The following is a 24,249-nucleotide window of genomic DNA, read 5'->3' on the forward strand; positions in this document are numbered from 1 at the left end:
AAAGCAACTGAAAAACGCCCAAAGACATTTCATTTGCCGCCAGTCGACTCACAGCGAGCACCTCGATTTAACCGCGAGCTTTTTTAATTTGAAACCACCAACTCCAGCTTTAAAAGAAACTGGCACCATGGAAAAGTCCTCTGAGCCACTGCGGCGGCGGCTCGTGCCCATGGCCGCCGCTAGGCCTGTGCGCGCACACGCACCTGGTGACCCCATCCTGCGCGGGTAAGATCCTTCTATATGTTGATGTGAGCGCCTGTACAGCTGGTCCTGAAATTCACTTTGCAGTTTATTCTTCACTGAATTTTATTTTGAAATCGGGCTCAGAAGCTGTTTGACTCAACAAACGTACACATATAATGACACACATGAGCTGGACACCAAATTACTTCACCACAGATCATGTTGTTACTGCAGTGTAGCTGCTGTACAGTGTTACAGGCACTTCAAGTACAGAGGTAGAGCTAAGAATCCTGTAATTATAGTGTGTGGATAATAAACAGCTGGTTCCATGGGAATATCTATAAAATACAGTTTGCTTAGACATGCTGCTGCACAGTGTTACACTATATGAATTACTGTGTTTTTCCATTTTGAGGATATTTGGAATTTCTATATTACAAATCATTTTGCACTACATGCCACTGATTTCCATACGTGTAAAATGACCAGTAATATATTATATTATAAATGACAGCATTAATGGGTGCTAATCATTTTGTAAAGGGGATAATAACCTGCATAGTCCTAGTAGCCTGTATTAGTTAACTCATCGGATAAACACAGGTATAAGTTCTTGATCTTTTTTTATCTGGGCCGTCAAATATTCAGCTGGTTACCTATAGTACACAGCTTCAGAGGAAACATACCAGTACTCTAGGAAAACAAAAAATAAGCTTTTAAGTTGCCGTAATTTGTAGTGAAAATTTTCAGTTCAAAATTTTAATATAATTGATTTTTGTTTTATTTTAAAATATTAGTTAACATTACAAAACCTGACCTCAAACAACACAATTTTGTAACTATAAGTCTTAAACCAGCACTGGTTTGCTGCTATCCTTCCATTGTGAGTTGCATTAATGTGTTGGAGGACAAAATTCAAAGTCGCTGTTCTGTGAAAAAAGTTAGTCTAAGGTTAACACGAGACTTCAGAGTTTGCCAATTCATTTAAAACATTTTAGTACAAAGTTCCTGCTTTGTGTTACAGTCCTTCCAGAGCGGGGACACATGGTGGAGGGAACAAAGAGGAGATTTCATACTAAACCTGATGGTAAAAGAAGATGGTGATTTGAGTAATACAGCCAACGCCTCAGATCTATTCCCCCTTCGCTTACACTGGAAACATGTTTGGAAGGGATCTCTGCATGGCTGTTATGGATAGGAAGGATGATTACAGCAAGCCAAATCAATCCAAGTGTTCACACGGGTAGGCTGCGGGGCTGTTGTATTAGGAAAATGGTGAACTTATCCTTTAATTATAGTAGCTGCGCGCGTTAATACTCCTCTGTAGGATCTCTATAAACACCGGACAGCTGATAAGCCCAGTTTAAGTGAATCACAAGGTCTTGAATAAAACAAAACAAAACAAAAAAATCAAATCAAATATAGTCTATACTATGACGTCACCCACGGGTGCCCCCAGTCTGAGCTGCGGGACACCCAGCTGGAGGAGTGGGAGGAGGTCCTACCATCACCCCCCATGCGCTCTGACAGTCTGAGCTGCAGGAGAAACCTGACCAGCAGCGGACTTTATCTCTGGGCTCTACCAGCGGAATATAAGCGGAATAACTGAGTTCGAGCCGCGGGCGTTTGTCCACTTCCTGCAGTTTAGGACTGTGTTTTGTGAGGATTAATCATAGGAAAGCTGATTGTTCATTGCACGGTTTGTGATTATTTTTGTATGCATGCATGCGCTCTGGATATTGGTTTGCACCTACTGGTTTGTGCGCCCGAGTCCAACATCCTCACTGGTTGTTCGCTGAAGAAATGTTGTTTTCTTTGCGTAAATTCTTAAAATGTTTACTGTGTGTGCGTGTAAGTTTGCGTGCGTGTACGTGAGTGTATAACAGAGATGGTGTTCATGGTGTAAAACATAGAGCTCCGGATTTAGCTAGTGTGGCAAAACAGCGCCCTCTCGTGGCAAATGTAAGAAGTGTATCTTCTTAGGTTGATACTAATGTATCAGTAGGCCAGACACTTCTTCATTTAGAAAAATTACACAGAAAACACATGCAGATGCAGATACAAACACGTGTACTTGAGCCCTGTCATCCAGATGTTCATCTGGATTCGAAGCATCCGTCTATGAATTGTATTTTATTGCAAATTGCTTTGTGCAAAACCAAAATAACATCTATTCAGAATATTTTTTATGGAAATTGCCTCTATAAAAGTCTTGGTATTGCACCTAAAGGAAGAATGAGTGTTTAGTATTTTATTACCGTTACATAACATCCAAATAAAAAGCTAGAACCTCATCATATCAAGCATTTTTGTAACAACAATGCTATAACACACCCAACAAGATTCAACTTCTTGGACATGAGTTTTGCCCTGCAGCACCTTTCTCATGCCAATGTGATAATGCATAATTGTCACACACATGCACACACATACATACAGATGTTGTCTTGAAAAGCACATCCTGGCTGTGCTCAGAGTCACAGTGATTTGTGAATGAGCACAAGTTTTAGATGTGCGTGTCCTGTCTCTGGGCATGGAGCCAGCAGGGGATCAGAGAGAAATGCAAGCTGTCAACAAAGGCTTAGCATCACCTCCAGGATAACTTAGTTTAGCATCAGCTCTGTTAAAAATGTGCATGTGAGGTAGTTTTAGAGCAGGAGCAGGTTCAAGATGCCTCTAATTTTAATCCTGCTCACTATGTAATCATCTAATATGGTGTGAAAGGAGAATTATTTGTCTTTTAGCGCCCAGAGTCCATGCATGTGCAGGTCAGTGAGAGTTCAGCCTACTTTGTCCACAAGATCAAAGAACTCTACATAAGTGTATGCAGTGCATAGATGTTCAGAAATGTGGCCTTTTCAGTGCTTGTGTGGACTTTTTATGGCTCAGCGAGGTCAGACGTTTAGCCTGAGAATCACTAAAATCGATACCATAGTTGGACTGAACTCTTATGTTCAGGACCAAGGACGCATACAAGCGTCTGGCAAACAACAAGTCATCTACAGTTGGAGTCCAGCATTTGGAGCTTCCCATGGATAGCTGCTGTCTACTCCTGAGATTTGGACACAAATCAAAAGTTTCAGTTTAAACACAAAGAAAAGATGTTAGCACATTTCTGCAAGTCTTAAGATTTAAGAATGTAAAATCCTAAATCTACACCCCCGCTGCACCGTAATTTATGACCTTTAATATTCTTGCCCAATAAAAATAAACTCACACTGTGAGAAAAAAAGTGAAAACATTAGGTGTTAAAAATACTGAAAAGATCATGTAACTTCAGAGTGAGAGTTAAGAGTGAAACTATACAAAACAAGACAAAATAGGAAATATTAATTTAAAAAGTAACCTGCTCCGTGCTTGTTGTTGGATCCCCACAACAGAACAGCGTCCCTCCTTTTTATAGACCCATATTGCACAGCTCAGATTCATTCTTGGCATACAAATGGGACAGCTTTGCAGCTTCAGCCAGTTTTTCATTTCTCAGTGTGACATGAGGTCTTCAGTCTCTTTCATTTTAGCGTAACAAGTCTGGTGTTTCTCACCATCTTACCTCACTTCCCTAATGGTAAATGACAGAACTTCTACAGATGGGTGCTGGTCAACCGTTTCTACCCAGATTTAATGAGCACTAATGTGTTTGAAAAAGGAAGAGTGCACTGGTCTGGTCTCCTGTGGAAGTCTGGTCCCAGAGACATGATCCAGCTGTCGCTGACAGTTTGGCTAAAGAGGAAGGTCCATCCCTCTAGTGGTCCATTTCTTCAAAGGAAATGTGTTTTGACCTGTGGCTGCAGAGGAATGAACTGTATTCCATTCATGTTTCTTTTGAAACTTGTGGAATCTATCCCCTGGTTCATCTCATTTCTTAGCCAAACTAGATGTGTGCATGCATGATGACATTATTACCTCACATTTCTGCTCCTTCACAGGTAGCTGGAGTCGTCCTCGTGAAGCAAAACACACACACGTGACGGTAGGAGACATTGGCTACGATCTACAAGCCCTCCTCCTCTCCTCTTCCCTACAACTGGCACAGAGAAGAGTGTGAGATACCAAGTGAGGGAACATGGGAAAGAGGAAGACAATGTACCAAATGCTGCTTTTATCCTCATCCCTCTTCATCCTGCATGTGATGGGCACTCCCCAGTTCTTCACTCACCATGGGTAACAGCTCACTTAATACTCTTCCTGTTTTTATAATGGCCTGTCATTTGGTCAGTGTAGTCCTTCAGCTACTGATCTCTACTTCAGCTGTCATTCAGATCTATTTGTTTTAGTGACCTCTCCAATCAACTTGACATTCTCAACCACTGCAAATGTATACAGATTGGTCAAATGACATTTAAACATTTAACAGTGCACTCTCTCAGGACCAAAGCTCTACCCCTCTGTCCTAGACTATTACTCACACAGAAGCATGAGAGAGTCTGCAGGCTCATTTTGTCATTTTCAGTTGATTTGGTGAAAGACCAAAATAAACCAAAAGCCAAACGATAGGTCAAGTGGGGCCAAGAAGTCAAAGATCAGCTCTCTACTCTGACACATTTGGGACGGATCAGTCAGGAGTAGTTAGGCTGCACAGAGACGTTTGGTGGCCAACAGAAACCTTAAGGTGCTAATGTGGACATTTCCAAACTTCCTGTATCAATCGGGAGCAACTTAGGGCCCAAATATCTCATAAAACCAGCTAAGCTTCTCATGCTTTTTGAAGTCAGATATCTGTGTTTCAGGTCAGTTATATTCAGTCTCATATCATCTTTTTGCAGGAGGAGGGTGTGTGGCCGAGACTTTCGTCAAAACATTGTTATGGCAACAGAGTCCTATGTCCAGCCAGTCCATAAGCCCTACCTCACCCTGTGTCAGGGCCACCGCCTCTGCAGCACATATAAGTAAGACACACTCTCCCAATCGACTGGCACACAGCATCACACTCAGCACATACAAATAACAACAAAATGAAACACCTGCAGCCTTTGTCTAGCGGAACATGAAGACTGAGGTAATTACACAGTGCTCTTATGAAGCTATCCCAGGATTTGCGTTTAATTAGGAGGTAAACACATTGACACGTTTAGGAAGGGAGAGCAGTGAAGTCATAAGTAGATCTAGACTTTCTCCCACACAGATGCACATTTTATACAGAACTGGGTCAGGGTGGCACATATTTGGGAGGAATCTAAATATCGAGCACTCTAAGTAACTACGGGAAATGAACTGCGGGCCCGCAGAGACCGCAGTGGTGTTTATTTTGGACTGCATCTCTTCATACTTACGCACTCTCAATCTCTCTCCAGCTCTGATGCTTTCGAGTCCCCCCTTAACATTCCCTCCATTTTAATCTTTTTGTTTTAACTCTTCCCTTACCACCAAAATTCTGTTTCACTTTTGGACTCTTTTCATTGTTTTGTTCTCTGTATGTGAGCAAGCCTCAGACAATTACAGGCCTCTAATCCCAGATTCTCTTTGCTTTGATGGAATTATTTGATCCTTTATTTTTTTTTCAGAAATTACATCTTGTGTATTTCACTTGGTGTTTAGCCCTAAAAACTTCAGTTCTGACAGACCACAGAGAACATGGAGAAGTCTGAACTGCTGTGCTGGCACCCATAAGGGTGATGGAGTTGTGAATAACCTAAAACCCGTGTGTGTGTGTGTTTTGACTCCACAGGACTGTGTATTCGGTGGCGTATCGGCAGGTGAGCAAAGTGGCGCCTACTTCGCATTTCTACCCAGAATGCTGCCCGGGCTGGCGGAGATTTCACTCTCACAACTGCAATCAAGGTAACTTGAAGGGATATACGATAAACTGAACCTGTATTAACCTGTGAGACTGATTTTCAAATGTTAAAGGAATAGTACATTTTGGGGAATACATTTTATCTGAAACACCATCTGTTTCCAAAGGTAAAAAAAAAAAAAACAACTGTTTATACAAGAACCAAAGCTAAAAACAACAAAAGTTTCAGTTTAATTTGTGTCCTGTCATTTTTCCTTTTTTTCCTTCAGATATTAAAACAAAAGAAATGTGTTCCTTTGTGAGTTTAAGAGGTGCTAGTTGGGGGATTTCTTACATTTTAATAGAGTCATCTGTTTCCAATCTTTAGGCTAAGCTAAGCTACCAGTTTCTTATCTGTAGCTTCACATTTAATGGACAAATATGGTGGAGTCAATTCTGCAGTTAAGTACATTTCCCAAAATGTTCTACTGGGGCAATAAATAGCAAAGCACCCAACAGTGTGTGGGACTGGTGTACATTTTCTAAGAAGAAATCTAATAAGTTCAATTCCCAAAATCGTTTCTTTAAATGTCTCATACAGCTGTTTGTGGCCAAGCCTGTGCAAATGGAGGTACCTGCTTCAGACCTAACCAGTGTGCCTGTCCATTAGGCTGGATGGGGCACCAGTGCCAGACAGGTAAACAAACACAAGCGCACACATACTGGACCTGCACTGCCACACAGGAGCTCTGTGGGCATATTCACACATACAGATAAGCTGATTTTCTCGTCTGTCAGACGTGGATGAGTGCAGCGTGCAGCGGCCCTGTGCCCAGAATTGTGTGAACACAGCAGGCAGCTATCGATGTGCATGCAGAGAGGGCTTCAGGCTCACTGGGGATGGCCGATCATGTCAAAACCTTCCTCCTCCATCTGTCACTCCTCCGTCTCCCACCCAAAGCAGCCAGACCACAGTGGGTGGTCACACTGATGCGGGTAAGTGAGTAGCACAGAAGTGTGTGCATGCGTTCACACAATATCATTTTGTGTCTTGCAGCAACAAAGACCCCAGCGCATAGAAGAAAGGACCATAGCCAGCTTCGCGGCCCATTATTACTTTTGGTACGCGCTATGCCACTCTCAACTCGTACCGTGAGTAATAATGCACTGCGACTGGTGCCGACTCCAGACAGGCCCCGTCTGGGCCCCGTGCAGTGTCATGGTTGGATTCTGACTCAGTTGGGTCCTCTGAGTAAAGCAAACATCTGACTAATAGAGCTCTCATGCTAAAACAGACATATTTTTGTCCCACACACTCCCCCAGGTCATTTAAAATTTTGTCTCTTGTGTATGCATCATGTAACTTAGCAACAAAATAATACAACCCTTCTCCATGTCTACCAGTGTAGTAGTTGACCCCAGGACATTCCTTTTCATCCTATTCTGTCAGAGTTAGTGCTGTTTTGGGAATTCATGCAACAAGAAACCTTAAAGACTTACTTTTTTCTGATTTCTCCCAAATCTTCCCACCTCTTTGAGACTCTAAACTATAAATCTTAGGGGGGTACTGTCTCATGTACTGTCAAAAGAAGAAATATCTCTGTGTTAAATGCTCAGTTGCCAAAAATCTATCAGGTTTTGCTATTTATCAGTCTTCACCAAAGAAGAAAGAAGTTAATTCATGCAAAATTAAACTCCCCAGCTAAAAAGAGACTCTTCACCCCCCATGAATTATATGGATTGATGAGTGTTGCAAGTGTTGCCGAGTCAGAAGACAGAAAAACACATGAAGAAAATGGGGTAAAAAAAGGAAAAATGTTTCCAGTAGTTGAAAGTGATGGAGGGTTGTTTGTAGTAGCTCACATCTGAGATACAAAAATGCAAAGCTGGCAGAGATGTTTTCATTACTCTGCATAGCATTATCTGTTCGTATGCACATCAGGGGGTCGGTGATGAAAATGACAAATATAACCTCAGGTTTAAATGCTCAAAAAGTGGACCATCACAAACTGCTGTGGGGGAATGCTGGACTATATTTACATCTCTCCATCTTCCTCTTTTTTCCCCTCTTCACCCCCCCCCCTTTTTTTTTCAAACTCTGCTCTTGGCTAGCACTTGTTTTCTCATTCCTGCTCCATCAACCCTGTCTGCTGGGGGCCGTTGCCAGCTCCCCCCTTTTCCTCCTCCTCCTCCTCCTCCTCACTCTATTTCTCAACTCACTCTTGTCTCAGTAATGGACCACATCTGGGAGAGATTGAGCCTTTCCGTCTCTCTGCCGAAGCAAAGCCAGAGAGTCAGGTCCCACTTCCTGCACCCTTAGTGGAGGCAGACAGACAGTTGTCGATGCATGTTCACAGGAGGGATGAATGAATGTTCACCTGTTTCTAGTGACCTTTCTTTCAGCTTCTGTATCAGTTACAGATCCACGTGTCCCCCCTGTGCCCTGAATTCCACTGGACTACCTGCAATTATGTGGATCTTTTCCTTGTTTGTAATTTAGAGTCACTGCGTTGGCCATGAATCATTCATCCCTCATCAGTGATCATGATTGATTAGGGCAGGATGCTCAAGGGAACCCTCTGTAAAAATGAATTAAACACACTTCATGCCCTAACCCTTTTCTCTACCCATCCACACTTTATTTCCACAAATCCAAACACTGTATTCTCCATCCTCTGATGTATCTTTCTACATTTGTCTGGTTCTACAGGGGGAAGACTCAGCCTGATGGAGAATGTGACAGAGGAAGTACAGAGCCTAAGGAACAGAGTAGAGCTCCTTGAAAAGGTACACAAGAAAACACATGAGCACATGTTAAAGCACACATAAAAGCCAGCTACTCTGATACCTCCCAGCCTCACTCACCAGGAACACCTCTGGTTCTTATATGATGGTATGATATAAAATCCTAATTGCTATTTAATCATCAAACCAAAGATTCTTTGAAATGCCAGACCTGCTTTTTTAAAGACCTTTAATAGGAATTTGAAAAAAAACTGCTTGTTATTATTGAAACAAGAATACAGGGTAAATAAAGATTAGTTGCTGAAGTTTTATTGTGTTTTATGGGGTGAGTAATAGTCCTTACCTGGAGCAGATTCTTAAATTTCCTCTCCTCTTCCTCACTCTGGTCAGAAGCTGCAGTTGGTGTTGGCCCCCTTCAACAGTTTCTTCCCACTGTCATTGGATGAGGGCATGTCAGAGAAAACCACCTTACTGTCCCACTCCTTCCATCAGCTAGACCGTATTGATTCTCTCAGCGAGCAGATTGGCTTTCTGGAGGAGCGCCTTGGCACCTGTAAGTGACTACAGCCTGACCTTTAGTTGTTCATAGCTCAGAGGACAAGAAAAAAAAATATACAATTTCAATATATAGTTGAACACCGCTGGAATTTGTAGCCCAGGAAAGCAGGATTAAGTCAAATATTAGAAACCATGTTAAAACCCAAATGTAATAATATAATAAAATCAACTGTTCTATAGCCCATATTATTAGAAACCTAATAACATAGTAAAACAATAAAATCTTGGGCCTGTAATGTAATAATCATTTTGGGTACGATTTATGTTTAAATGTACAATCAGAGGAAATGAAACTATAAGGAAAATAATACATTTCACTTAAATTTTAACCTAATTAAGATATGAAAGATTGGATAAAAAGACTGATAGGTTTACAGCCATGCTGTCAGCTCTGTGCGGTCACTAAGGTCAACAGTGCTTTAGCTAAATACTGATGCTCAGAATATATGTGCAAATATACTAATGGTAAAGTCAACCTCAAGATCAACCTCAAGATGGCGCTCAAAGAAACATAGCAAAGTCATTATGCAACTGTGAAGGTTAAAAGAATTTCTTACCACATGCATATCAGACATCCCTGTGTAATCTTGACCCTAGATTTGAGAAAAACACTTTTATTACAATATTAGATTTATACAATGTCACAAGCTTTATCACATTTAGTTTTATCACAGAACAGTCAATTACTACATTTTTGCACTTCAAATCATGAAACTCAACAACCTTAAATTTGCAAATTCCCCCTCAGTAAAGATACTGAAAGGGGTACAATGAAATTTAAGGGCGATATGAACATAACTTTTACTACAATCACTACAATAAATTCTGCCACTAGTGTAAAAACCTGTAGACTGACAGTAAGGCACTGTATTAACACTTTCCACTCTTCCTTCCTGTAGGTTCTTGCCAGGAGAATTAATAGCCATCATCATTATTATTATTGTTGCCCATGAAGTTAACAGTACAAACCTACCAGAGATCGTACACACCAAGGTGGCTGGTCTTTCAAGGAAGCGATGGCAGAAGGCAGAAACAGCTCGAGTCTGCAAGACATCTGTGATTTTCACTTTTCCAACATGTTTAGTTTTCTTGTTGAATCACTGTCAAATTCTTGATTTTGTAAGAGCAGGGTACGTTTCACCATTACATCAGCCCTTAACCATTGAAATCAACCACACAAGGTTCAAACTGGCCACTTTGTTTCTGCGTTTGTTTTGCATCATTTTCCAGCTGTGTCCTCTGTCTGAGCCCTAAACTGTCCCAGGGCACAGACACAGACATCTGTATTTATGTATTTAAATTATGATTTTTTTTTAGTCATTTCTCAGCACATCAATAGACATTTTTACCTAGTTTTATAACATTTTGTAATAAAAAGTTTCATTCAAACATGTGTGCTCATTAATATGAAAGGATTACCAAATAATATTCACAACCACATAACTGTGAAAAAAAACTGGCCATTCTGGATAGTTTCTTTCTGTGTTGTCAAAACGTTTAAAATCCTGACAGAAGAGAGAATAAGATAAGATTAGATAAAATATTATTTCCTCTTAATGGAGAGAAATTACTCGGTAAGATTAAAACTTTTTTTTTAATTATGCAAAATTATCTACAAACAAGCAAACTGACATATAGATGTAGTGGAGTAAAAAGCACAATAGCTAAACTGTACTTAAGTACAGTACTTGGAAAAAATGCAAAAAAATCCTTTCTATCATTGATTTTAATATAAATCTCAGCAGAAGGTAAAGCAGCCATTTGGGTGCACAAAATATTTAAGGGAAAAAGAATTAATTGTTTATTTATTCTTTTGCAAGGCATTCATGTTTACCCAGAAAAAGTGAAATCAGGAACACTACAGCATCAATTTTATACAGACACTATAATGGGCATTATTACCATGTGTGCATATTTACACACACTTAGAGTAAGGGACCACACACATACAAGGCTCTGCAGGATGTCAGCTCTGTTTCTCATATCCATCTAAAGCTACCACCAATTACACTTTAATAGCTTTGGTGAAAATCAGACGCAAAACTTGAAAGTCCTTTTGCCTTTTCCACCAAAACCCAGCATGAAAAGTGCTTTATTAAGGTTCACAATACTTCAAATCTTTTCCAGTATTTCACATATTGGTGCGTAAACGACTATTGAAAACTCAACCAGCAGGGTTGTTGCAGAGGCAGTTAGCAACACATTTAAGCTTATGACAGTTTACAAATCACACATTTGTATTACAAAATAACCAAGAAACCAACAGAAAATATATGGATAAAACACTCCATTAGTAAAATGTATATGGTACAGCTCATATTTTGGAAGAATCCAATTTGGTAAAGTACTTTTTAACATTCAGTGCACCTACTGCAAAGATGAAAATCTGCTCTTACAGTTACGAAAAAAAGGTCAATAAATAAATTGAAACTAAGGAAACAAACAGAATTGAATCCGTTCTTACTAGCAGGGGCATATATTCCATACTGGCCTTCAACATATGAAACTCTGTCACATGTACTTAAAGCAAAGTCCAGCAGGTTATCACTAAAACTAGTGTTGCCATCAAATGTTAACAGCAGTGTACAGGCAAAACTATTGATCAATCCATTCACAAGATGACCTCACAAGTTCTGTGTGCACATCAGTTGAAATTTGACATTTAATGCTCAAATAAATACATTTCCTTGATTTGATGCCAACTGTTTTCAACATCCAACTTTAATACAATAATTAGAAGAAAAAAAAAAAAGTAGTACCACACAAATATCCTGAATGCTGAAATACATTCTCAGATTACGTCTGATGGGGGGAGCAAACAAAATGATTCTGCTGACAATATAAAGGCTGTAAGAAACATGAAATTTAAGATCTTGATGTTAAGTAAAACAGTTCAATCAGTACTATCTGAGCTAATGTCACTGCCCATACATATTACAGAACATAAGTTGATCATAAGCAAACTAAAGTAACAATCCAAAGTGCAACAACCAATCGAATTTAAGGCTGAAAATTAAGTTAAATAATCTAATACTCTCCTTTGAGGTTAACTAATAACCAATTTAGAATATTATAACTACAACGGTTATTCACTTTCATGTCATTTTCATAATAAGAAAAGACATGGGCACAATCTTTCACATTCCCAGGTAATGCAATACATTTGACATTTTTACACTATTCTAAGATGTAGACTTGAGTACATCAGGACTGTTAATTATTAATTAATAAATCAGACCAATTAATTCTTTAAATATAAACCATTCCACAGTGGTAAACAGGTTTTACCTTCTTCCTATCAGAAAGAACCCTCTCAAATCATTGGCAAAGGGAAATGATATTGGCAAAGGTCACTAGATGATTGATTAAATGGGGAATAATAAGAGAATAATGGGCTTACATTGGAAATTTCAAAAAAATACTCTGTCATGGCACATCAGGTAGCTTTCACTTTGGAACAGTAGTTCTAAAACAGTTGGACATTGCACTTTATGAAATCGCCTTTCCATCCATTAGTGAGTTTATTCTGAGGAGCAAAAAATGTGACAGCTTCAAGAATATATATATATATATATAAAAAAAAAAAAAGATTATTTGATGTGGAAATAAATACAAAGCAAGAGTACCAAATACAGCCAGAAGACACTTGTTGCTCAAAGCTGAACACAGGTTATTTCTAATCTTTCTGGGGAGAAACTAAAAGGATGTACAATACACTAAAAACGCACAACACAAAACTAATCGGTCCAGTTAAGTCCGTTAATTCAGTACAGATGGGTGCTATTGTTATACTTCTAACCTTGAATTCTTCACTTTCTGACATCTGACATCATGATGTATGTCATGGGCCTATTGGTCATAGAGCTGAAGAGCCAATATAAACACAGAGGTGAATTCATAGCGACATGACTAAAGAAGTCTGGTCAACTGCTGTCGACCTCTTACCTGCACACTCTCCACTGGTTGTGGAAACCTCACTCCTTTAGGCAAGAAACTGGAATGCAGAATGGAGGTCATACTAAAAGGAAAGGAAAGGAGGAGATGGGGTACTTTATGTGTATGTGTGTGTGTGTGCGTGTGTGTGCGTATCCACAGATAGCTAAAACAAAGGCAGCATGAGAGAAGCGCATGAACATCCACTGACAACAGAAACAGGAGAGAAAGAAGACCAAAAAAAAAAAAAAAAAGTACAAAATCATGATAAAATAAGACAATAACAAAGGCATACTTCCAAAGCAAAGCAAAGATGAAAGTGGATAGAGCTTTCCAAAAGGCATGCATAAAGAACGACACACATCCATACTGTTCGGCTTGCCGTCCGTCACTCCGCTCACGGCGTGCAGAGCAGCGTTTCTGTCGGCGCTGCTGCAGACACAGTGAGGGTCGGGACTGACTGTGCTGTATGTCCAGGCCAGAGGCGGACTGGACCAGGCGTCAATTAGACAAGAAGAAATTTCATGACATGAGACCGGTGTCATGTTGTTTCCTGGCCAGGTAATGGGAGAACCTGGGGGGAGCGACGAGGGGTAGGATTGGGTCTCGAGAGGAAAAGTGGACCAAGAGATGTGGGACTGTTGTAAATGTTCAGTGCCTCAAGGGCCCGTTGCTCTGGTTTACGGAGTGAGAGATCTCCAGGAAGGCAGAACGCATCAGGTTGAAGGATTTGTCAGACAGAGATGACACATCATCTGTTGTCATCCCCTTTGTCTCAATCTTTGGAAGGATTTTCAATCTGATGGTCCCTGCAGAGGCACAAATCTTCAATGTCAGGAGTCTTAAAGAACATCAAGTAGGCATACAGATGTGGATAAGTCATACACAGTGGAAAAAATGAGAAAAACCGACGAGTCAGGATGAGTTACCTGATTTAAACTGCTTTTCTTTCCGTAGGTAAAAGTTGCTGTACGATGAAAAAATGACGGGTATGATGGGTACCTGGAAAACAGGAGGAAAGTTGACTTAAGGAGGAATTCAACAATATCTGAAAATCCCACTATTACCTATACAAGTTTAAATAAATCTGACTTTGAATCTTTACTTTTGACCATTTCCTTTCTCCATTTTTGCAAGTAAAAAGATGAGAAGCAGACAAATGCTTGACTGAACCAACATCACATTCTCTCTCACTCACACACACATACACACTGGCAATCTTCATCTCCCCCACTGGTGCTAATAGAGGCTGAGTTGCTCTCTTGAGGCCCTGAGTGGCCCTTCAACAGGACTGGCTGAGCCAAACGTGGCTCCCCCTGGGGGCTGTCCTGCTTCCACTCAATCTGGCCGGCTGGGTACAAACTCAAATACAGAAGAAGCAAATACAGATATAGAAATAATTTGAAGCAACGCCAACAAGAAAAACCAGAACAGACTGTGTTCTCCAGACCTCAAATGAAATAATTTCACCAACTCGCTGTAACAAACATGCAAACCAAGTCAAATCCAAACTTGTACTGCTGTTAACATCTAATCGCTATTTGTCTGCTATAAGAGATGTAATGAGTAGGAGTACAGCCAGCAGAGACCATACAGAAAATGTTAATGTATTCACTAATGAGCAGCAGCATGCGTTTGTTTTTGTAGCCCCCCAGTGCTGGTGGATATTTGAACCAAATCAAAATTAATCCTTAATAGCAAGTAACAACAAAATGAGCTCACACATACAAACACACCATCACATTTTCACCTGGGGTGAACAAAGTTGCAGTTTCTGGCCAGATATTGTTCGACAGTGTTTTTTTTAATTCATCCCACCTGTCTGACCCACAGTGAGTGCTACAAAACATCAGCACTAGACCTGAGACCTCCCACCTGCACACATGCAGTAATAAAGTTCATAGATGCAGTTTGGTCGTGAATTACTTTGGACTCATTCTGTGCAGGGAGCTGTAACCAAAACAAAAATGTCAAAAAAGAAGTGCTTAAAAATCTTTGGAAATAGCTATTCTGATTATTTCAAAGCAGCCTTGCTGCTGTCAGTCTGTCAGATTCAAGGATGCCTGCGCATGCACTTATTTGTATATTCATACGGTTAAATCACAGTCTTGCCTTATGCCATATAAGGGTACTAGCGCCCCCATGTGCCTAGAAGCACAATGCTGGAAACATTACCCCATCAGTCCCTCTCTAGACAAAACTTAGCCAGCATCACAACAATCTGCATTAAGTCAACAAAAAGGAAAAGGCTGTACCTTGTAGTTTATACATTGGTTTGATATTTATAGTAAACTGTACATACAGAAACCCAAGAGAAGATGAGCTTTAAGGACATCAGAGGTAAGGTACTTACTTGTGCCTGCACTGCCAGGTGGAATGCGCCTTTTTTGAAGGGCAGCAGATCACCGTTCTGGTTTCGCGTACCCTCTGGGAACACCCACAGACGAATCTGTAGACATCAAAAGACAAAGGTGACATGGACATGAACACAGTTATAATCATGCTTCATTGTCAAAAGAGTGTTGGAAATGGTCAATCTTGCGATGAGGAAGTGCAAAAATAAAACAAGACAAAACTGAAAAATATTTTGGACTTCAACTGAGAAATGTAGCTTCTTTTGTTACCACTGACAAAACTGAACCATATGTTAGGAAGAGGCAGATTACCTGGTCGTCCAACATGGTTTTGGCAGCATCAGCCATGACACTTTTGGCATCACTTGTCTTCTTTCGGTTGATGAAGACAATGCCACCCAGCCAGCAAATGAGGCCTACTGTGCCAGCATAAATCAACTCCTTCTTGGCAATCATGGTGCAGCGGTCTGGTAAAATCTCCATCAGGCCTAAAATACCGAGGATAAGACCTTATCCATCAGGATTTACAGACACGTAAGCTGGTCACGCCTAGTTTATGTACAGCACCATACATCTTATTTGAAATAAAGATAATTCTCTCATGCTTCTGAGTGCAGTCTGTGACCAAAAGCAATTGAGAACTAAAACTAAGAAATGAAGCCATATTAAAAGCATAATAAAGCCGCATAATAAAGGATCGGGGTGGGTTGTGGTCTGGTGTGGAGTGTAATTAAAAATTTTCTAAATTTAAATCAATCTCATTGCCCACATTTCTCCGTTGGTTAAAAGGACATCAAACTTTTTAATGTAATGATATTTACAATAATGCTTCAGTTTTTTTCCCCCTCATATACAGGAGCAGCCATTAGGTCAACTAGGATGACCTTTGGTCTCTCCAAGATATTTATCTATGAACCTGTCAAACCCTGGGTTACACCAGGTATACATGCAGGTGTCTGCTTTAATACATGTGATGTATTATTGGCTCTATTGATAGGATTTATGAAATCCAACATGCCTGATTAACCTTTGCACAAAGGCAGCTGGTGCAGAAGATGGAGTAATGTAAGGTGTCAAACAATATCAGGGAAAGGAAGTCAAAGTCAAAGTGTCTGAAATAAAGGATGGCAAACAGCAGAGCCAGCGGATGTGACTATATTAGGGTGAGAATAAAGAGGGCAGACTGAGCTGCAGTTACATCAGGAAGAGTGCATGACACCAAGTCATTGCTGAGGACGTGTGTGTGGATTTTAGTTCTTAATGGTCTTGCTACATCACCTCTACGATGAGAAGCTGTTAATGGCTGGGTGTAGCAGTTGGCATGGAAACTTAGACGCCAAGTCTCATGCTGAGTTTTTTCAGCACTAATTAGACACCTAGCTCTTCCCCTGTTGTCACTACGCTGGCCTCCAGCCTGCCCTCATCTCTCACCAGCACTGAAAAACACTCTCCCAGGCAGCGATGGAAAGAAACCATAGATCTGCCATTGACAATGATACTTAGGATTGAAAAGAACCCATCAAGAATTGGTGATTTAAAAAACAAAAGAAAACACATATGTTAAAATCACAGAGCCAACATGATGAAACAAGAATCACAAACATGCTTTTAGTCCAACTACACAGCCATTTAAATGGTGTGAAGTAAATTTATAACAGCCTGTATCTCAAACTAGGTCTTGTGAGGCCAGTGATGTTTTTAGTTGTTTTGATCCTATTCATGTCTTCTTCTATGACCTGCCTAATCAAAACTATTAAGTATGATGTTAATTCTGGTGGTTGCATCAAACTCTGCTGCAAATCACCATCTGACACCCTTTCACTGCACAAAGTGGGTAAAAAGTTACATTTTTTTGCAGAACTACTGCCTCATCTATGCTGCAATCTGACTTTGCATCTATCCCCAGGACAGATGACTCTTCCTAGAAAAAGAAGGCATTTGTATGCGAGACCCTTAACAGGCCTTAACATTCGGTTCAAAGGTTTTGAGTGTTTCGTCCTGACTTTCCATTATTGAACCAAGGGAGGAATTAAATCCTGGATGGTGGGTGAGAGAGCAACAATGGTGTCTTCAGCAGTCCTAACAGATCATTTTATGCTGTTCTTGTACTGTTCAGGGACCAATCCAATTAAATCTGTATGAAATTACAGGCTCAGCTCATAAATACTCTGGACCGGTTGTCACTACCAAGTTGCTGAGCTGCAGCTAAAATCATTACTTTATGTTTTAAGGAAGAGAACTCCCAGTGTGGTCTGTATTTCAGCAGTTTACAGGTGAGACCTGTTCTGAGATGAACAGGGAGTGTGGACATGCTCTGTAGAGATCACCTTAAATCTCTGGCTCTGTATTATCCAAAGCATTAAAATGAACTTCAATGAAAGTAGATTCAGCCTCCCCTTGGTTTTCCAGATACACTGACACGCAAACTATCCTGGAAAGATTCACCTACCATAAAGCACCAGGCGGCAGAGAGTAAATAATCCTAGTTAGTTCCATCAAGCAGTAGCAGCTTGTACATTTTATTGGCCAGGGAGTGGAGATCCACCCTATGTATACCCAGGTGCAGATTCAGAAATTCCCAGTCACACAGTCTTCCATCTGTGAGTCCTGCATCTACTGCAGAGGACTGCTGCTATTTCCACTAGCATGTGCAGAAAACTCCTTGAATCTGTCAAACCCAGTGTCAGTTTGCTCAGGGTGAATTGCTGAACACTCACTTCAGTGGTATATCTTTGAGCTTAGCTAAAGATGAGATAAACAAAAAAACAAACAAAAGCACTGCTGAGAAAAATCTACCATCTGCACAACCATCTTGGATTATTTTTTCTATCCGGCTAAATATTTTCAACCACCATTGAAAAACAGATGTGACAGGCTTCATTTGCTAACTTCTTAACATTGTTGCAACACTGAAATAAAAATAAAGCTTAGTTCATAATACAACAGAAGTTTCCATGGAAGGTCATTTAGATCCCCGTGGACGTACAGGGTGAGCTATATAAGAAATATGATGATTGGTGCATTGGTAGAAAAAATTCTGATAATGCATTGATTCAGTCATTTGTTAAGGTAAATATTTTTTCTTATTATTTCATAGATTAAACTGTTTGGGAAAAGCAAGTGCACTACGGCCCTTTTATGCATACTCCTACCAAGACAATGATCAAATGATTCTTGTACAGTATTTTTCTATTTTTATTTCACTTCAGATTGAATGTGCTGTAAAAACATCCAATGAGTACTACAACACCCACCCAAAACATCCAAGGAGCTCTGGTGGTTGGAGATGATGACATAGGGACCCTCTGTCTGCAGATGCTCCCACCCACTCACTTCAAAGCGAAGACCAAGGAAATACTTCACATGCCGAACCACGACGCGGATAATCCTGAGGGGAAAAGGGTTCATTAGAGTACTGCTCGCAGTCATGTGAGTGCAGTAGGCTAAATGTTATTAACCACAACACTACACTGAAAGATTCTAAGTAACTCAATACTTAATATTCAGGGATCTGTAAGGATTCTAAGGTTGTTGAAAGCTTGTTCTCCACCATTGGTCATGCATTCTTGGATATGGGCAAGACAGGGCTGCTGCTGTAAAAACTAATAGAAACAGCTGAGTCTCAAACAAAACCTAAATGAGCAAAAACCTAAAACTGTGAATTTAAAAAAAGATTAAAAAGCTCTGTAAAGGTGCATGGTTGGGTGTAAATTCTCTGATTTCAACACAGGAGACTCCTCATTAATACTGATAAACATAATACAATTAACATACATTCTGATCAGCATTTTACATTTGGGACTTGTAAAACTTGACCTCTGTAGAGAGAAAAAAGATAACAGCTCTGAACTATAATGACATATCCAAGGCTACCACTGTGCTTACTTGGAAAAGTTTCATGTTTTTACTTCCACTGAATGAAACCCAGGGCAGCACAGTAGGGTGGTGCTTAACACTGTCACCTCACAGCAAGAAGGATTCTGTGTTTCAATCCCATTCGGCCCTAGGGCCTCTCTGTGTGGAGTTTGCATGTTCTCCTTATATATGTGATAGTTTTTGTTGGGTGTCGGGTTAGACCAATTGGTGACTAATTTACATGTAGACATCAAAGTGAGTGTGAGTGTTTGTCTGCCTCCATGTGTTGTCCCTATGATAGACTGGTAATTTGTCCAGGGTGCACCACACCTCTTCCCCAGTACTGGATGGGATTGGTTTCAACCCCCCTTGCACATTAACTACTGCGGCAAGTTCAAGAGTGAATCCCTTTCCATGTAAACACTCCCACCGACCACCAAGATAATAGCCCCTATAGTACTTATAAAACAGTGCCTTGTCCTGCTTTGTACTCAACTAACACACTTTCTCACCTCAAACACACCAGGCATGGCTGCCAATTTCAGTTTTATCTAAACTCTGTTGCTGATGTGGAAGAATGAAACAAAGAGCCTTAGCATTTTTTCCAGGCCAACTCCAAACTGTAATCAGCTACTTAGGTCTCCATTCTGAGCCATTATTTGATCATTATCTGACTGAGTAAATGCTTTTCCCTCTTGGCGGAGTCAAAGGTCTAGAATAGTGCCAACAAACATTTACTTATTCAGACCTTCTGCCCCACATCGTGCTTTTAGTTGTGTTCATATAACTGTAAATATATCTATATCTGTTTGAACTTTGAGAAATGTAATGAGGCAGAATTAAAAATATTCTGAAAACAGCAAAAACACTCAGCAAATACTAAAAATAACATCACCCATATAGACACATGACCAGCAACTGTCAAATATTAAAACATGTAAAAGTCACAGCACATTAGGAGCCTATTTTAATGATCAAACAGCCATAATGCACTGACCAAATGTGCAGGGCAGAAATTTTCCCATGCAAAAACAGAACCACAAATTTTGAATAACAAACTAGCTTTTGCTGTGCAAAGTCATTTTTGTCTGAGCTGGAAAAACCATCACTTTAAAAAAAAAAAAAAAAAAACAAAAAGAAAAAAAAAAAAACATACATACAAACAAACAAAAGGCACATCTTTGTCTAAATTTCAGGCACAAGTCATGCTGCTGTCCCCTAAAGAAAATGATGGAAATAATGGGCTCTGCCTTTACTGATAGATCACACTACTTGACTAAAAAAATAATCATTTCCAGTATCCTGTTCCAAATGACTGGGGGTTTAATGACCAGGGTTCATTGGTTGCTGTGGTAATTGCAGTTTTTCTCCAAACACAAACCTGCAAGACAACTTTGCAGACTGTGCAGAGCAGGTCTCTGGTCCAGTCAAAGCCCAGACTTGAACCCCATCAAACATCTGGTATACAGACCTGATGAGGGCAGTTTATGGATGCTTCCCCAACTATTCTCACAGAGTTTAAGAGGATATGCCAGGAAGAATGGGACAAACGGCCCAAATCCAGGTGTGCAGAGCTTGTAGACACATACTCAAATGGACTGCTGCTGAAGGGACTTCTACACAGTACTGAATTAAGGATCTGAATACATGTACTAATAAAATTTGAATTTAGAAAACAAAATATGAAAGATGTTAGGAGTCTGCATGCTTACTGAAGCCACTGGATACATTTGGTTCAATTCAATTCAATTCAATTCAATTTTATTTGTATAGCGCCAAATCACAATACAAATCATCTCAAGGCACTTTACAAAAACTAAAACTAAAAACCCAACAATTCCCTTATGAGCAAGCACTTGGCGACAGTGGAGAGGAAAAAACTCCCTTTAACGGAAGAAAAAAAAAACCTCCAGCAGAACCGGGTAGTGGTTGGTGCACTACAGTAAAATAACAGCTATTACAAGGAATAGAATCTTTGGGTTATCTTTCCCCATAGCAGTACAGTGATAACACGCTCATACTTGTACAAAAGTCACTGGTTATGCAATAATTCAGCCAGTGTTGCAGCAACTGTAAGACTGTTCAAGGGGAATGAAAGTGCTTCAGCTGAATTCATTTTATGGCCAATCCAGTGACTTTTCCTCTGGTTCATCTCTTTATCACTAGGTATATACGTACCTCATAAACCTACCTCTGAACATAATGACATTTTGACTCATATGACACTAGCACCCATACATCCTGGGTGCTGACTGATAAGAGGTGAGCCTGACATCACTACAAATACTGGATGAGAGATACCAGTTCTGAGGCCAAATCAGGTGCTAAAGGTTGGAGGGCAGATCAGGAGAGGGGCATGTTCACAGGATCAGCACAGGATCCCTGGCAGTCCTCCAGTGACATTAGAAGACAATACAGTATGGAACCTGAGCTCAAGCAATTGAGAGAAAACTAAGCCACTGTCGTTTATCTGCTGTCAAGAGAGCCTACCTGATAATTAGTGCTGGAGACAAAGCCTAAAGTAGCCATTCACATAAAAGACACATGCTGTGTTTCCGCATTTACAACCAAGTGAGTGAAATACAAGCAAAGCATCAACCACAGGTCTATCACAGCTTTTGGCTTACTGTACATGTAGAGACTTGTCATTTGGCAACCATAGTCTAATGTGTTTGATTTACGTACTCTAAGCCAGCTGTGAAAATTTGCAGTCAATGCCATTATTCAGACCTTTTGTGTACCAATCTGACAGAAAACATCTGTGACAAACTGTCCTGTCCTTGGTGAATCACAGAGCTCTTTTTGCACAAAGCTGTGTACTGTGTACTGTGTAAGATACGCATCCAAAACTCCAATCATCCCCTGTGCAAGAAGGTCTGACCCCAATTCAGTTGTTTTGTCACAGTGAACGGGTCCAGATAACCTTTTGAGTTGACAGAATGGTACACTGACGCAACATGACACCACCACCACGGCTAATGTGACGACTGAACAGTTATTCCTAGAGCAGTGAGGCTGTAAGGTCCACTGTTGTAACTGACAACACTGCTGTCAGTAGATCAAGGCCAAGTGAGGTTGCACCGAGGATGGGCCTCATAACTATTCAGTAACCCAGCTTACAATCTGGCATCTGTCTCCTCAAGGTAATTACTAGAGTGCAGTCACTTGTATCCAGCAATCGATCATGACCATGTAGGTTTAACCACAACAAAGCTGCAAAGCTGACAGTGACACAACAGGTGTGCGAAGTGTAAAATAACATGTTTCCTCAAATGAAAAGGTCAAAGCCAACAAGATATTACAGGCCATTAAAGGGTTGTAGTGATTGGTGGTTCTGCTGTGTTAGACTGCATTAAATTCAAAGTTCTTTACAATAGTCTGCTGGCAAACTAAACGCCTTTCAAGCTTCAATCATCACCACTAGCACTAAAGAACTGAAGCACTCTTTCACAAACTTACAGCACAGACAGATATAGTTTCTAACAAGGACACACTGTGCTCAGCTGCACAATTACTATGCACACTGATAGTGACGTTGTATAGCTGCATTATCAAAAGGGCTAAACTGATTTAAAGTGAATTAACAGGCAGCAGGTCTGACACTAGAAACTAGAAAATACAATGACAGCTTTGTGACGTTCAGGGTCCAGATTTACTGATGTAAATTAACAAACGACAGGCATTTAACTAACGAACGGCAAAGGAGCAAAAAAAAAAAAAAAAAGATAATTACCATTATCAAATACTAATACTGTTTTCCCCCACACTGTGCACAAAGTCTGCTATGCACTGACTTTGTTTGGGTAAGCACTGAACGTAAATCTTAACGTTAGCCCTCTTGTTTTCAGCTAGCGTTAACACGTTTCTACTGCTCATGTGCCAAGGGGGCTACTGTTAGCATACATATGACTAAAAATACACCAAACATTTAACAGTTTGTTCTGTTTTCCTTTCACGAGTCAGACAAATTGGCAGATTAGATGGTCCCTGAGGTTACAGTGATACTGGGTTAACACAACTCTGGGCTGTTGTCGTTAGCAAGCCATCTCTGCATGTTTGAGACATAGCTAAGCTAACCGGCTAACGTTGGCTAGCTGACAAACGGCGACGTTTATTGTGCAAACAAACTCACCTCATGTTTTCAACGTCTCTGCCGCCGCTTTTCAGCACACACAGGGGAATCGTCAGCATGGCCAGTAACATCATCCAGGCGACGTAAAAGAACTTTTTGAAATAAAAAACAAACGTGCTGCTGGTCCACATCAGGATGGGAATCAGCAGCAGCGGTGCCATCCACAGCACATCCATACCGATCGACAGAAACTCACTACCGCCACGCAAAAACACACGCGGTTTGGACGGGTTAGCTAAGGTGCAAAAGAAAAGGGTACCAAAGAGACCCTGACTAACATTACACAGGCAGAAGTGGCTTTTCGTGGTACCCCAGCGATGTCAAACCGTGTCTGTGACCCAAAAGAACATGAACCTCTGCGCATCTGTTGCTAAATGGTATCATGAGGTGGAGTCAGATTGTTTTTTTCTACTTCCGGTTGCCGGACCTCTCTAGTTAAAGACTAACTATTCTGATTATTATTTTGCAGCCAGTGAGAGATTAAACTGAGTCAGTATTAAAGGCCAAAACATTAGTTTCAGTATTTTACCCACAATTCGAGCTCTTGCTGGATGCTTCATGTAGGCCATATATATATTGTTTTCCTTGGCCAAATATCCAAATTTCAGCCAGTTAAATCACTGACTCCAAAGGGTTATCCCTACACTGAGACTGACAACTGATTATAGCACAGCATTTATAATTGGATTAGCAGTGATAATCCAGCCCTTGACCATAATCTCACCCCATCCAGTAGCCTTGTCTGTGAAGTTTCAGTCATGTCTAAGAGCTCTGCA

The 24,249-nt window shown here is 40.4% G+C and overlaps 2 protein-coding genes across 4 annotated transcripts; one reads left to right on the forward strand and one right to left on the reverse strand.

Moving 5' to 3' along the window:
• The first annotated feature begins 33 nt into the window (after window positions 1–33).
• egfl7 (EGF-like-domain, multiple 7) lies at window positions 34–10,588 on the forward strand. 2 transcript variants are annotated; one of them, XM_026296959.2, is made up of 9 exons: window positions 34–225; window positions 4,110–4,344; window positions 4,947–5,069; window positions 5,849–5,961; window positions 6,498–6,593; window positions 6,695–6,892; window positions 8,607–8,683; window positions 9,032–9,194; window positions 10,099–10,588. In XM_026296959.2, exons 2-9 carry the CDS (start codon window positions 4,247–4,249, stop codon window positions 10,116–10,118), a joined length of 888 nt encoding a protein of 295 aa, XP_026152744.1. In that variant the 5' UTR covers window positions 34–225; window positions 4,110–4,246; the 3' UTR covers window positions 10,119–10,588. The 2 variants fall into 2 exon arrangements, with proteins under 2 accessions (XP_026152744.1, XP_026152745.1); XM_026296960.2 differs by lacking the exon at window positions 34–225 and adding an exon at window positions 1,683–1,882.
• A 665-nt stretch (window positions 10,589–11,253) lies between these two features.
• On the reverse strand, window positions 11,254–23,855 carry agpat2 (1-acylglycerol-3-phosphate O-acyltransferase 2 (lysophosphatidic acid acyltransferase, beta)). 2 transcript variants are annotated; one of them, XR_003295024.1, is made up of 7 exons: window positions 23,474–23,855; window positions 18,741–18,874; window positions 15,799–15,974; window positions 15,486–15,581; window positions 14,062–14,134; window positions 13,145–13,941; window positions 11,254–12,725 (listed from the first exon to the last, which is right to left on the reverse strand). XR_003295024.1 is itself a non-coding variant. In XM_026296961.1 (6 exons), exons 1-6 carry the CDS (start codon window positions 23,647–23,649, stop codon window positions 13,784–13,786), a joined length of 813 nt encoding a protein of 270 aa, XP_026152746.1. In that variant the 5' UTR covers window positions 23,650–23,855; the 3' UTR covers window positions 12,738–13,783. The 2 variants fall into 2 exon arrangements, 1 of the variants encoding a protein (XP_026152746.1); XM_026296961.1 differs by lacking the exon at window positions 11,254–12,725 and having other exon boundaries at window positions 12,738–13,941.
• Window positions 23,856–24,249: the final 394 nt, after the last annotated feature.

This window comes from Mastacembelus armatus, chromosome 12, assembly GCF_900324485.2.
Source record: "Mastacembelus armatus chromosome 12, fMasArm1.2, whole genome shotgun sequence".
Classification (NCBI taxonomy): domain Eukaryota; kingdom Metazoa; phylum Chordata; class Actinopteri; order Synbranchiformes; family Mastacembelidae; genus Mastacembelus; species Mastacembelus armatus.